Below are 15170 nucleotides of genomic sequence, written 5' to 3'. Positions count from 1 at the left end.
TTACAGCTCAACCCAGTCCTACCACAACCTATTACGTCATAGTATAGTAATGTAGCTCCCAAATGGTTGTCTTTTCTTGTCGGGGTTTGTCTAAGATATGATCAAGGTTGGTAATTGTGGGGTACAGTTACTTGCAGTGAGTCATTCTCTTTGTCCTGTTTTACCTTGGCTCCCCCTTGTTCCTCACGAATCAAATGAAGTTGTCGTTTTTCTTTAAATGGCCTTTGATTAAGTTACTTAGGGGCAGAACTAATTTTCATTTTATTTTGCTGACGTTTGGAAAGACTTTGCAGGCTGAAGCAATGTTATATTTTTATCTACATGATACACACAAGTTATTTTAGAGCAAGTTCTGCTGTACATTATTCTTGCCCAATTTTGAGATAGTTTATTGTATCACTGTTGGGCCGATATACAGTTTCGAATTTTTGTGTTATTAGATTACTTAAGTGTTTATCCAGTGGTTGAGCATAAATATTTTGGTATTCGTATGTACTCTAGTGTTCTAATTTATTATTTAATGAAGAATAGATTATATAAAAGCCCACACCTGCTCAACCTCCAACCAAACATCACTCACATCCAAATCCTGCGGCACAAAATTTATATATGATAATTATGCAGATGATTGTTTTACATTAGCTGTTATGTTTTGATTTGCATTCATAACGACAATGCATCACACTTACTCTGGTGTGTAATTTCTCTGATGTGGCCGACTTCACTAGTTTCACGACGGCGTCAATTGTCTTAGGAGAGTTCACGAAATGAACGCCCTTTATTCTCCGGCAGTAGGCTGTCTGCAAAGGAAAAAAAATCAGTATTTGGTTCAAGTGGACTTTATTTCATTCTAGACAAAAGATAAAGGCCGCTTTCATCAGTAAGAACGTCACTAAATAATGCAAAATATGAGAAGAAATAAAATATAAATTATAAGAAATGATTACAACCTTAGAAGAAGAAGAGTACATCAGGGTTGCATGTGCATATAAAAGCTCTGTAGTCCTGTGCATAAGTTAATATCCATCCGGAATTTTCGCAATCAGCTACGTAGAATATGTAGTTGAAATGGTATGAATCTTTTTCAAATAACATTACTGAGGCCTGTAGACTTGTTCGCAGAGAACACACCTATTCCTATCAGTTTCAATGCGGAAAAAAATGCACTCAAAGCAGCCTAGGTGTAGATGGGGCAAGTGCAAACCAAGTCGTATCAGATGGTGCAGTCTGACAGTGGGAAGGCCTCATCCACAGCCAACGAATTCATCTTATGATTGTTGCTTGTGCACAACCTAAACTGAAAGGCTAAGATATTTTGGTTCAAATTATCTCTTCCCCTTTTTTTGTAAACAGTACACCTAAGATTCGTGATGAGCAGTCAACTCAGAATTGACGGTATGTAATTGAAAATATACTTCTTCGAGAACATATGTTTTCCTAGAAATCAAGAAAGAAAATTTGATTACTGTTTTTTTTAAATGAACTTTAAGCCTGATAGGCGTCACAAAGATGGTACAGTGCTCTCCAAATTAACGGATGAGGAATGTATGACTACTAAATGATGCATGGATCACAATTACTTTTATTTATTCTGCTAAAGATAAAACAGATGAAAAACAGTGGCGACTGTAACATAATAAGTGCTTGGCACATCTGACATAGATTCTTGAAGGGAGAGATGCTAATAATCTCACAACTGAATTAACTGTAATCACAAATGCCCAGAGGCTCTTGTCACCTTAACTGAAAACAGATAGTACTCAAGAAGAGAATACGTCACACCTGCGGATGGAGTTGAAAGTATACTCTTCATTGATTTGAAATGCAAGTCTTCAATGTGCAGTCTGAAGTGATTAAAAAGTTATAAAATGACTTTTAGTTTCACTACACATCATCTCGTAGTTGCAGATCGATCTTAACATAGTGCTGTAGGTGGAGGCTAAAATGGTTGCAAGTTCAGTCATTTGTGCCACCAACGACCTCGCCAATGCCGAAGTATAGATTTTCCCGAAGCTTCTCTAAGCTTCTCAGTACATCAGCTGCGGTGTCGTCAGGCCATTGGAGGGACACTGGTGCAATCGACTTTCCGGACGATCCAGATGAGAAAGAACAATTTCCAGAAGAAGTCTAAGATGAATTTGATGGTGAGATGATTGCCGATCGATAGTTTTTACAAGGAAACCTCCATCGCTGCGTTTTTCATGTCTTATTAAATTCAGATTGACTGTGCTCCATATCTTCTGAGCACCGACTGATGGCAATGCTCCTAAGGACGTGCTACTCCCCTTCCTCCAGTTGGTTAACCAATAATTCTCGTCCTAACATCTAACAGAGTAGAAAGTCCCTTCACTCTCTCTCTGTCTGCGACCAGTGAAGTGGTCTTCGTCAGCACAGCACAACCTTTGTTCCTAACCTATAGCTTATTTCAGTCAGCCAACCCTTATGATTCCTACGTCGCATAAACATTAGCTTTTTTGCATAGTAAATTCGTCCATTGGCGTCTCACATTTTCAAAGGCCCAAAGCTGTGTGTCCGCCTTTCATTTCTGGTATGTTCGTCTCTGCTATCCTGTGCTTTCCAAAGAAAAATTCAGCATTCTACATTGGAGGACAATAGTGCCTTCTGCTAGGAAGTGTTCCTTCTTAGTCCATTTCCTGGTTGTAAAACGTTTTCACCAAAGGTTTGTGCTGCAGGAGATTTTGTCTGTCACTGTCTATGAAGCTAGACATCCCAGGACGGCTCTGCAGAAGGCTGACCGATCGCCAGTGAGCTATTGGCATATGGTCTGGTCCTTCTGGAAAATGGCTTTAAGGTTAGCGGCAGACGTTTACTGCCATGCACCATCCAGAATGCTTCCAAAGTTCTCTCCCTTCTACAAGGCATGCAAATCAGAGTCTAGAGTAAATGAAGAGTAAGGTTACGCTAGTCATCTTCTATCAATCACTAGTACAGCTGTTTATCGTATTCCTCAGCATCAATTAACTATTCCGATCGAATGAGTCTTTCATTACGATGATGCGTCAGTTTCGTGGCTGTTTCCGGAAAACGGTCGCAACACATAGCTTATGTATCCATAAGGTAAAAACTGATCAACGAAAGTGCCGCAGGTGTAATGATCAAGGCGTCTGGCTATGGCGCAGAGAACTTCTGTTTGATTCCCAGTTGCATTCGGAAACTTTTTATTTTTTTTCCGTTTCGAAATTGCTAGGCCCACGAGAGTTAATGAAGTGAATAAACCAACAGGTAGTAATAACTAGAAAGGCAAATAAATTTCTCCTATGACTATGATCAGTAAATAATCAAAAATTCTATTTACACTGCCTCCTTGACTCACTCTGTTACATACCGGGTGATCAAAAAGTCACTATAAATTTGAAATCTTAATTAACCACGGAATAATGTAGATAGAGAGGTAGAAATTGACACACAAGCTTGGAATGACATTGGGGTTTATTAGAACAAAAAAAAAAAAAAAAACTAAGTTCACAAAATATCCGACAGATGCGCGTCGTTTGGTGATGATCGTGTGCTCAGCCTCCACTTTCGTCATACTTGGCCTCCCAGATCCCCGGACCTCAGTCCGTGCAATTATTGGCTTTGGGGTTATCTGAATTCGCAAGTGTATTGTGATCGACCGACATCTATAGGGATGCTGAAAGAAAATATCCGACGCCAGTGCCTCACCATAACTCCGGACATGCTTTACAGTGCTGTTCGCAACATTTTTCCTCGACTACAGCTACTGTTGAGGAATGATGGTGGACATATTGGGCATTTCCTGTAAAGAAAATCATCTTTACTCTGTCTTACTTTGTTATGCTACTTATTGCTATTCTGATCAGATGAAGCGCCATCTGTCGTAAATTTTTTGAACTTTTGTAGTTTTTGGTTATAATAAAACCCCATGTCATTCCAAGCATGTGTGTCAATTTGTACCTCTCTATCTACATTATTCCGTGATTTATTCAGTTTTCAAATTTATACTGAGTTTTTGATCAGCTGGTATAATCAATTTTCTTCAAACAGCTAGGTGGTTGGCATTTCTTATAACTCTGGACATGCTTTACAGTGCTGTTCATAAAATTATTCCTCGACTACAGCTATTTTTGAAGAATGATGTTAGACATATTGAGCATTCCCTGTAAAGGAATCATCTTCTTTGCTTTGTCTTACTTTGTTATGCGAATTATTGCTATTCTGATCAGATGAAGCGTCATCTGTCGGACATTTTCTGAACTTTTGTATTGTTTCGGATCTAATAAATCCCCATGTCATTCCAAGCATGTGTGTCAATTTGTACCTCTCTATCTACATTATTCCGTGATTTATTCAGTTTTCAAAATTTATACTGATATTTTGATCAGCCAGTATAATCAGTTTTCTTCAAGCAGCTAGGTGGTTGGCATTTGACATATAAACATTCGAAGCAAAGACACTTAGAGAGAAAGAATTTTTTCCCCAGAGGACTTCATGCACTTCTTACGCACCTCAGGAAGTGTGGTGAACGACAGGGAGGCTATGTCTAAAAGTAATACACTTTCACTTTTGTTCAACAAAAACATGAGAAAATACTACTTAGCTTCTTCATTTGACTCCCCCTCATACAACTACCTTCTGTATCAACGTTTTTGTTTATCTTCCACAGTTGTTTAATGTGTCCTCTAGTAGGCACATGACAAACATTCAGATGACATTCAAAGTTGTCCCATACTTCTTGAAATGCGTTTGGATTTAATACTGCAGTTACTGCTGTTACTACGCTGTGCCACACGTCATTGTTGAAAGGAGAGATATTCGTGGGGTCTTTCACAAAATCCCACAACAATAATCCCATAATGTCACATGATGAGATTTTGGCGGGGAGGGGGGGGGGGGGGGCGCATTAGTCTGTGCTCACCGTAAGGAACATCTATCGTTGAGGCAGCTCTGTGTTAAGAAAATTACGCTGCCCAATCGTTGGACAATCGCACCTATTGGAATGGATGTCGTAAACACTGGCTGTTGCTGTGCTATCGCCACCTCGACTGGGTGCATACTGGTCATTAGAAGTGCTAGCGAACACGGAGGCCTCTACCAGCCGCCCCGTGAATCGACAACATAAGTAGGTCGCAAGCTTAAATTCACTCTATGTTTCTAACTACATTCCCGTAGAATACATAATGTAATCCGATGAATCACGTAGACACATCATATACCGTGGCGTCAAGATCTGTCAACCAGAATTACGGGATTATTACTATTGTGTAATTTCACAACAGTCCGCTCCGATAGCTGAGCCAGCGACACGGATTGTCGTCCTACGGGGCCGGGTTCGATTCCCGGCTGGGTTGGAGATTTTCTCCACTCAGGGGCTGGGGGTTGTGTTGTCTCTATCATCATTTCATCCTCATCCGGAGCGCAGGTCGCCAAATGTGACGTCGAATGTAATAAGACCTGCACCGAGGCGGCCGGACCTGCCCCGCAAGGGGCCTCCCAGCCAATGACGCCAAACTCTCATTTCCACCACACAACAACAAATTTTGTCAGTATTTAATTTGTCAAAATTATGGCAGCAACAGACACAGGAGCCTGACTTAACGCTGACCAAAATATGCAGTAAACTCTACCGAAATGGTTCGTCGATCATGTCTCACTTTCATTTGGAATTTCAAATGGGACAGCAACAATCTCCAAGAGGCTAATAATTTTGCCTTGTGTCAACAAGTGTCTATGAACTTGTGCTTTCCAGCATTTTCCTGCTTGTGGTTTCCAGATTTTTTAGGTGGATAATATTCTCTGAATGGACGCAGTGCTAGCAGGGGGGAAGAGAAGAGGCCCTAACAAAACATTAGTAAGAATGCGTTAGTGTTTTGAATAAATTAATCACAGAAATCTAAAGTGAACTATTAAATCAGAAATATTTAATAAAATAAGAAAAATCAGTAGAAAGTATAATAAAACCAATTTTACTCACTGGGTTGGTGTTTTTAATATCTGGGTTTTCCTGAAGCCTGACAAACACATTTCGGGAGTTGGATTTGCATGACAGAAAAAACTTTCCACTTTGTCACGTGTTATTTCAGTTTACTTGGGAAAGAATACCAGAGGGTAGACATGAGCTCTGCTTTCTCTAAATCGTGCACTCATTACTTTCCTATACGTTTAAATCGCTTTACTTTACTCACTGAGCCATAGAGACTCAAAGAGGTTTTTTTCAACAGTTAAGTAAGCACATTATGTTCCATTCTACTGTAACAAATCACGAGCATACTACCGGTACATAATGCATCAACTGACGCCAAAGAATTTCTACTAGATGAGACTGCAAAAAAGATGTGTCAATGGAGGTGATCGTGGGAATACATTAGGTTTGGGGAAAATGAAACTCCTAATCGCTTTCCTCCCTAATCTTGTCCGAGGCACAAGAAAAAGTATTCGGCAACAAAGTTAAAATAACAGGAAACTGTAAAAAACTGACAACACATGAAGGCAAATAAACGACGTAATACCTCATGTCACAACAGTTTATGCTCACTTGATAGATATGTATTGGTGATAAAAAGCAATAAATAGCGATAATCAAGCCTTAAAACTTTAAAGCTAAATAAAATGTATAAATCTGACGCCCTAGAAGAACAGTACGGAAACGCAATGTGATTTGTTAAGTTTGATAAAGAGAGGTGAGAAACACAGTTATAATGTGCTTCCACAGCTAATTCATACTGTTATTATAAGGTGCCGCTCTCCCCCATTTTGCATTTAATTCCGAAGGGGCCACTGGCATGTGCTCATCTCCGTCCCATGTGTAAAATTGCTCATCTGTTTAGTGTAGTTTTTTTAAAAAAATATTCGGGCATCTTATTTTAAATAAAAGTTGAAAGTGTTCTTTTCTTGTGATTTTGATTTTAAGGACTTCCGGCTTGTTCTCTATTTTAAGTTTAGATTCTATCTTGCCACTGTGTTGAAATGAAGAAAGGAGATCCACTTTAATCACTGGCAGTGTCGTGGATTGTTCAGATAGTAGTATATCTCCTTCCCTACTCTTCAGAGGAATATTTTATGTGAAACTCAAATAGATGTTTAAGATGTAAAATATAAATAACGTCTCATACTCGATTACTCCTGCGTTTATACCTGCTCTAAGTGTGATATCTTTCACAGCTGGGCTAAAAGCGCTAGTTTTGTTTGACCCTCTCACTGTTTAAGGGAGCGTCTGATGTACATGTTGTAGCGGTCAATTTACGCTTTACTTAATGTCGCCGACGGCTGGTGCCCGAGGTCTCAGACTGCCAGCTTTCTTGTGCCCCTATCTGAAGTCTTGGTAAATTGTAATTCTTTAATGTATAACGTCTTTGACCTTTGTAATCGTTTTAAAATTGACAAAACTATGTAAATTGTTTAACATCTAGTATTTGTAGTTCAATAATTTTTCTTGCAGAAGATTAACACTTTTCTCTTTTTTAAAGAGGAAAGGAAACATTGACAGTTGTACATTGTTACTGATTTGGTAAAGAATTTCTTGTAGGTGAATAAATTTTTGGAGAAGGTAACAATAACAAATGACATTCAATGATTTTCCTTAGTCCTTTTTATAGAATGTGGCTGTTTGTGTCATCTAACTAGGTACACACCAGTATTGGGACAACGCAGTTTCTGCGCCAAAGTACCATTATCCAAGACGGCGGCCATGACCTTATCAACTGACAACAGTTGATGACGTCATCTAAGATGGCGTCCGTGACATCAGATGATAATGCAAGTACTGGTGGTAAAGTGCCACACCCACTGTCATGCCACCCCTCCCCCCAGATGGGAAGTTCAAATTCAATCAGGATAATGCAACCTCCACTAACCCAAGAAAATGGCGGGAAAGAAAGGTCACTTGGGTTACCTCCACTACCTTAGTCATCTGATGGCCACCTCTTCCTAGGGATTGGAGGGAAAAGGACTTGGCTTGTGCTGGACATAAGCCTTTATTATTTTGCCTGCACCAGTCTTTATTTAAACAATTAGAGGCGGTACCACTATCCAGTGTGTTCACCACAAGGTCTGGACACCAGCTGACCTAGTACACAGTACTGCTGCCAGACGGTGCCCTCATCTGTGACATAATCCAAGATGGTGGGGGGAGAAAGGCGGGAAACTGTGTGTTCACCATGAGTCCTAGTGGTCCAGTACACAGTACCACCACCAGAGGCTGCTGTCGTCCCTTCCATGACGTAACCAAGATGGCTGTCTGGTGGTGGAGAGGAAGGGCCTCATAAAAGGAAATTCAAGGATATATTGTTTATTTATAGAAAAAAAGTTTGTGGGGGCTGGATTTCTCTTCCTCATCATTCTCTCCTGTCCTTCTTCACACATATGCAAACTTTGTCACCGCTAGGTAGAGACGCCTATACACCAGCACAAAGGATGTCATGTGAATGTATCGAGCATTATGATTGACTCATATCGAATTTACCCTTCTAATTATTGCTGCAGCAGGTGTGGAAGCACCATCCACCTTTTCTTTCTTTCTGCACTCAAGACTTTCAGAGGCAAGAAAAAGCTATTTTAGACAGATCGCCATACTGCACCGACAATTAAACCCTGAAAAGTGTCCCTGCATATCTTCAGACATGGAAAGGCTGTAACGCATTTACACTGCTCTCCAACTGAGTAAAGGAGATCGAATATTAGAGCTAGCAATCGATCTCTAACCCAGCAATATATCACTGCATACCATGTCTATGTAGTAAACATACAATTCGTGTCCTGTGCCAAATAAAGTCACCCATTTTACATCATTCGTACATATACCACGAAGGCCGAAAGCACGATATATACTCCTCACAGCACTAGATATTTTCCCACAGCCAGCCGACACTAGTCATCCACTCCCAAAATGCGACCAGAGCGCCCTCAGTGGACCGAAGTCACTCTCAGAACTGTTCTATACTTCGGGCTCGGTTTCCCTCGGCACAAACGCGTTACTGTTTCTGGTCTGAACCTGCTTCCCTGCTTGCTCGCTTTTCTACACCCATCTGCAGACTCTGGGATTACAAGAACACATGTAATTTCGCATGGTTTGCTAGAATATCACCCACTTTTCGATATCAAGCACACAGCAGTATCCTACCGATCGCTTGTGCAACATAATTCCGAAGATATGGACTGGAAATTATTTCTCTACAAAACCAAAAATTAGCTAGGTAGAGCTTGCTGTAAACCATAAAGTAACTAGAAAATTATCCCACCTGCAAAGACTTTTACGTGAAAAATTCTCGACAAATGAAAAATAGATTAAACTGACATTTTCTCTCTAAAATACTGATGCCGCTGATTAACGAATTCCAAATCATCCCTCTAATCTGCAAAGAGAAATAACGTGTTTCTCATGTCTAGAAAACCAGCAAACTTGTCTTCCACATGCTAGATGCACACACCACAATCGATCTTCTCTCAACTAAATAAAGGCGCGAAATGTCCAGAAGCAGTCAACTGAACCATTTACATGGGAGGGAATAACGGCTCAGTGCAAATGTTCCTTCATATTCAATCCTCTCAAATTCCATGCGATCACGAAAGCTATCCCACACATACTAAGTAATAGTTCGCTATTCGTCTGTCTAGAGGCCAACATGGTTAATTCATCTACTTTCCTACACTCCAACAGGCCTCTCCATTCTGCCGATCCTACCGTTAATGGGAAATGTGAATCATCCCCGCACAGTTCACCAGCGCTACGGGCCAAGGTCGCACAGGTATAATCATTATCGTAAGAAATCGGTAAAATATGTATTTCATCCCTATACTTACAACTAAATGTTACAATCGCGGTCTCCGCTGAATGACATTTGACAGTGATCAAAGTATCAGCAATACACCCTGTTGACTGCTTCACTTTGCTATCACAGTACTTGACCTCAAATCCATACCTTCGTTACAAATATACATAGTCATTCCCTTTTGCACATGTCGGGACACAAATGCATACTTTATAAGCCTGATGCTCAAGGTGAAACTACCGCACACCCCCTACTACTAAGTATAATACATTGTCAATAACTGATCGCTGGCGATACGAAATAATACTGACCGAAAATCAGTGATGGGTGGACATGTCTCATACGTTTTTCTAGCGAGTGCTACCACCGTGTCTTGGAAAGAGAGGTTTAATCATCTTACTTAAAAAAAAAAAATAATCCCAAAAATTACTGTATGTTAAAAATGGCTTTATTAATCGAGGTATGTCAATACCTCTGAATGAAATGGTTTTTCCAGACAAATACTGTGACACTGAATGTAGACAGAGATCGCAGGAGTATATAGCATCAGACCAACACATCGCCAACTGTGCAACCTTGTAATAAAATTACCGCATTTTGAAAGCGATTCAGCTAAGGAGCATGGTATGAAACAGGTATTAGCAACTCCCTGAAGCCACCGCCGCTATGTATTTCTCCAGTATTTGTAACACGTTCTGTCTCTTTGCAATGTCAGTGGTTTGGTGATATATCCACTGGGCTACAGGCAATGGTTGATTGAGAATGATTACAAACAGTAGTAGATGGTGTGATGACAGCTCGTAAGAAGTATCCACTAGCTTTCCTGATCCCAAGTGTTATGCTATATGCTAGAAATGATGTCTATGATTTGGGAATCAAGTCTTTCCATTCAACCCCATACCTGTATTGCATCCTATGGAGAAGTCCATTAATGATTACAGCCAGTAGTGAATCATATTTCTGGCACTCTCATATATCGAGACGAGTCACCTTTCTCGAACCCATCTGCTACAGTAAAATTCCCCCCTCGTTTTAGGTAGCCCGTATGCATCCTGCAACTGCCCCTCAAACTCTACGCTAACATCCCTGCAGCTTTGCGCACGTGATTGTTCGAGTGTAAGTAGGAACTGATTAGGCGTCAGAGAAAACTATACCTACCACCTCCTGCAATCTGTATAGAAACAGGCGAAGCTGAGTTACTGCAATAGAACTGTGTTTTGACCATTCGATGGAAACGAAGACTGTTCCTGCAACATGACGTAGTATAAAAGACAGTACAGGAACTGGGAGAAGAAAGTGGATTTTGCTGCTGCATTGTGGTGCTTCTCAAACTACATACAAGTACTACAGATCCACGTCGATTCACATCCATATCCCAAACAAGCTATCTTCGTTATTCTGTACCATCCATCAGAGAAAAATTACAAACTTCATCCGATAAATAACTAGATAAGATTTTTACCGCACCTCCCTCCTCCCATACATCGAAAAAATACCACTGTGTATATGCATCGAGCACATGTGACTATCGTTTTAAATATACAGGTATTGATCAGCTGTACAGACCATTTTAAAGTTCCATTGCCTGTACTCTAGGAGAATGATAGCATCCTGCGGGCTATATTGTAAGTCGCAGGAGATGCCCCCTGTGGCCCTGTCTCGTTGTTTGAAAGATTATATATTTTCAGCTCCAACACGCTTTGTACACTGCCAAACATTTTGTTTTTCTTACATGACTTCGAAGTCTGTGCCACGTTTTAAATTGACATTAATACGCTCTGATACACTGCCTCTCGCAAACAACAAGGACATCACCCAAAAGTACTGTTATCCAAGATGTGGCACTATGACGTGGTGGATGTCATTCAAGATAGCTGCTGTGACATCAGCTGATGATGCGATTGACGTCATTCATTAAGACGTTCTGATCCATGGCGTCTCCCAAACAACAGGGACATCACCCCAAAGTACAGTTGTCTAAGACGTCACATTGTGATGCGATTAATGTCATTCAGATACCTGCCATTACGTCAGCTGATGATGCGAGTAGCGTTACCCAAGGTGGCTGGAGAGTGCCACTCCCCCATGCCAAGCCCACTTGGCGGGAAGTTTGAATTTTTGAGGCTACCTCTAGATGTCACACTTTGTAAATCATATTGTTACTGTTGTTACCATAACACACCTAACACACTGGATTACTTTAAATAAAAGTCGTATACAACTTAAGGAAACACAAAGAGTTGTATGTCGTTGGCATGGGTTTATAAAGTACATTTAAGCTCATCTGTCACATTGACTGAGTAGCTGATGTCTCTGCATTCTGTTTTATGTGATTCTTCATATTGCAGTAATTTACGCGATCACTGTTTCGATGCTAGCCATCCCCAGAAGGTGTCCACCCGCCACAAAACTCCTTCTCCAACTCAAACAAGCCCTATCAGTCAATCATTATCTCATAACCAATTGCGTGCCAGTGGACAGACGGGATGGGAAAAATACCGCCGATGTACTCAAAAAAAAAAAGCATCCCAGTTGATACTGTGAAGAGTTTTAGCAATTTTACACTAATTTCAGCTCCGACCAATGATGTCACAGCGTGTTTCCCAATTTCATTATCATAGCTGAACCACCTCTTCTACACTTTGCGAGTATCATTGCTAATGTGGATAGATGACTATGCAGTACTTCCATTCATTGTTAATTCTCGAACACATACATCATCAAAGTATTTCAGATAGCGCTCCACGTATTTCTAACACCTCGACCACAGTGCTTAATTTACGATGCTGATGGAAGTCACAGAGCATTCTCGCAGTCTTAGTGGTAAAATTAGAGATTGAAAGAACCCCTCACAGCGATATTGACCAACCTGCGCTGCAGCACCGTTACTCTTTAGCCTGCATCCGACCAGAAGTAGACCTCTACATTCCACGTCTCTCGAATGAATGGAGCTTACCGACTCCTCGCCCATCGGAGTGCACAATATTTCTCGAGATGTGCCCATGTCGAGGAGGTTAGCACTCCTTACCAATGTATAGTAACAGATATCAAAGTGTCGTTATGTAATAGCTGACGGTTAAAAAGAACAAGGAATGGATGATTTTTATGAGCGGTGGAGCTCCAGGCGGAAGAGTTTGACGTATTATTACGTAAATCAACCAAGCTATCAATTTTAATTATTCCAGAGTCAAGCATCAGTAGCTCGAAGGTATCGGTAAGAGTGAACATAAACAAACGCACTGCTAAGGCTACAACGTTCTGCACTTAAAACGGGCTATAAAGTTAGACCGCTTGCGTTTCCGACCTATCAGTCGTATGGAATGTAGCGCTGTTAATATCCCAATGTAAGAAATATATTTCAACCGCAGGCTATACATCGTTCCTCCCGGTTTCTCTACAATAAACTATGTTACCGAACCGTAAAACGAAAAAACTACTGCCTTAAAACATTGGCTCTGTGTGATACGAGCACAATATAGCTTTCCGGACACATGTATCGTCCACTCTTCATATCCGATCACACTTCTGAAATTATATTATGCCTGCCTCTGCCCTATATAAAATGATCGTTAGTAGCGGGGAGTACCTCTTACAAGGAAAGAGATAATCGCATAGCAGCAGCGTTCGACATGTGAAAATTACAAGCCATTCTGTCACTAACTCTGTAAATAGCGCATCTGTCAGTTAAATGCATACACGGGGATTGCAGTGCCTCACAATCACCTATCACTAACTTAGTTATGAAGCTGACGTCTTGATTTTACACCAAAAATGGAACAGGGGGATGGGGGATATCGCATAAATCATAGTTCCTTTAGAGGAATGTGTCACGTTTCTCACAGATGAGATGGAAGTCCTTTAATGACCAACAGGTTTACCATTAACGACCGCAAGTAGACCACATACAGATCACGTGGCTGTATACGAGCAGAACACAGGGTATTTGACGCTACTAATCCATCCCAACAGAACAATGGAAAAATTGACCTGCAGCAACTTCTGTCTCTCTTGAATGCATCAACAGTCTACCATTAAAATGTACCTCGTTACAGCTCCATCTCAATCGATCACCCCGTCCAGACTCTGTTATCCCTTAATGCAAATGCATGTAAGTTTTGAGGTGGATGGTTCTCTGTCTTCCTGGAAAGCGTCAAATACCGTAATCAAGCGCGTGTATCACTGGTACCTCAATAGACATACAGTATAATGCTGATTAGACGGATACAAATTGACAGCTTCCCATATTCCCTTCGTTTCCATGTCGACGTTTTCTCGGATTCCTCATGCTGCCGCATACTTGTTCCTATGTACAAATTGTTCTGTGTGAACCAGAAGATATGCAAGTACTTTCTCAATTTCCCTACATTTCGATGTGTATTCGGTCAATTTATACCGATTCCCCCGTCATTTGTCGCAATCCTAAAGATATTTTGTCAGTTCCAGCCATGCGATTACAACATAACCTCTCGTTCTGTGTTCTAAAATTGCTTGTATACCCACGCCAACGCGGTAAATCTCTTCCAGTTTCTTTATGTTGTAAATGACTTTTATTTAAGATCATCCAGTGTGTGCAGTGTGTTATGGTAACAGCCGTAACACTATGATTTACACAGTGCGATGCCTGGAGGTAGCCCAATCGAGCAATCTTCCCTCAAAAATTCAAACCTCTTGCCAGAGTGGATTGGCAGGGTGATTTGGAACTTTCCAGCCACCTTGGGTAACGGTACTTCAGCCGACGTCATGGCAGCCATCTTGAATGAAGTCAATCGCGTCACAGTGCGATGTCTTGAATAACTGTACATTGGGGTGATGTCCCTGTTGTCTAGGAGAGTCCACGGTTCACAACCTCTTAACCAATGACGTCAGTCACATCATCAGCTGATGTCACAGCAGCAATCTTGAATGACATCAATCGTGTCACAGTGGGACGTCTTGGATAACGGTATTGTGGGGTGATGTCCTTGCTGTCTGTGAGAAGCAGTGGATCAGAACGTATTAATAGCAGTTTAAAGCCTGACAAAGACCTTGAAGTCGTGGCAGGAAAACAAAATGTTTGGCAGCGTACAAAGTGTGTCAGACCAGAAAAAAAAAATATTTAAAAAACGAGACAGGACCACAGTGGACGTCTCTTGCAACTTAGAATACAGTGTGCGGGATACAATCATCCACCTAGAGTACAAGCTTTGGAACTTTAAACTGGTCTGTGCAGTTATTCAATACAGGTATATTTAGTAGGATTGTCACGTGTGCTCGATGCCTGCACACATGTGGTATTTGTTTCCGATGTATGGGAGGAGGTAGGTGCGGTAAAAATCTTACCTAGTTATTTATCGGATGAAGTTAGATGAGTTTTTATAGTTCGTAATTTTTCTTTGATGGATGGTACAGAATAACGAAGATAGCTTGTTCGGGATATAGATGTGA

The 15170-nt window shown here is 40.9% G+C and overlaps 1 protein-coding gene across 1 annotated transcript in view; it reads right to left on the bottom strand.

Annotated features, from left to right (window-relative positions):
* LOC124796049 (alpha-tocopherol transfer protein-like) overlaps positions 1-15170 on the bottom strand; it is a 64857-nt gene that overhangs the window by 36192 nt on the left and 13495 nt on the right. Inside the window, exon 2 of the mRNA XM_047260135.1 lies at positions 690-800. Coding sequence (XP_047116091.1) covers positions 690-800 — 111 coding nt within the window. The remainder of the gene's footprint in view (positions 1-689; positions 801-15170) is intronic.

Source organism: Schistocerca piceifrons, chromosome 4, assembly GCF_021461385.2.
Source record: "Schistocerca piceifrons isolate TAMUIC-IGC-003096 chromosome 4, iqSchPice1.1, whole genome shotgun sequence".
In the NCBI taxonomy this organism is placed as follows: domain Eukaryota; kingdom Metazoa; phylum Arthropoda; class Insecta; order Orthoptera; family Acrididae; genus Schistocerca; species Schistocerca piceifrons.
Note: the sequence above shows the minus strand (reverse complement) of the source record. Positions and strands in the feature narration are given on the sequence as shown.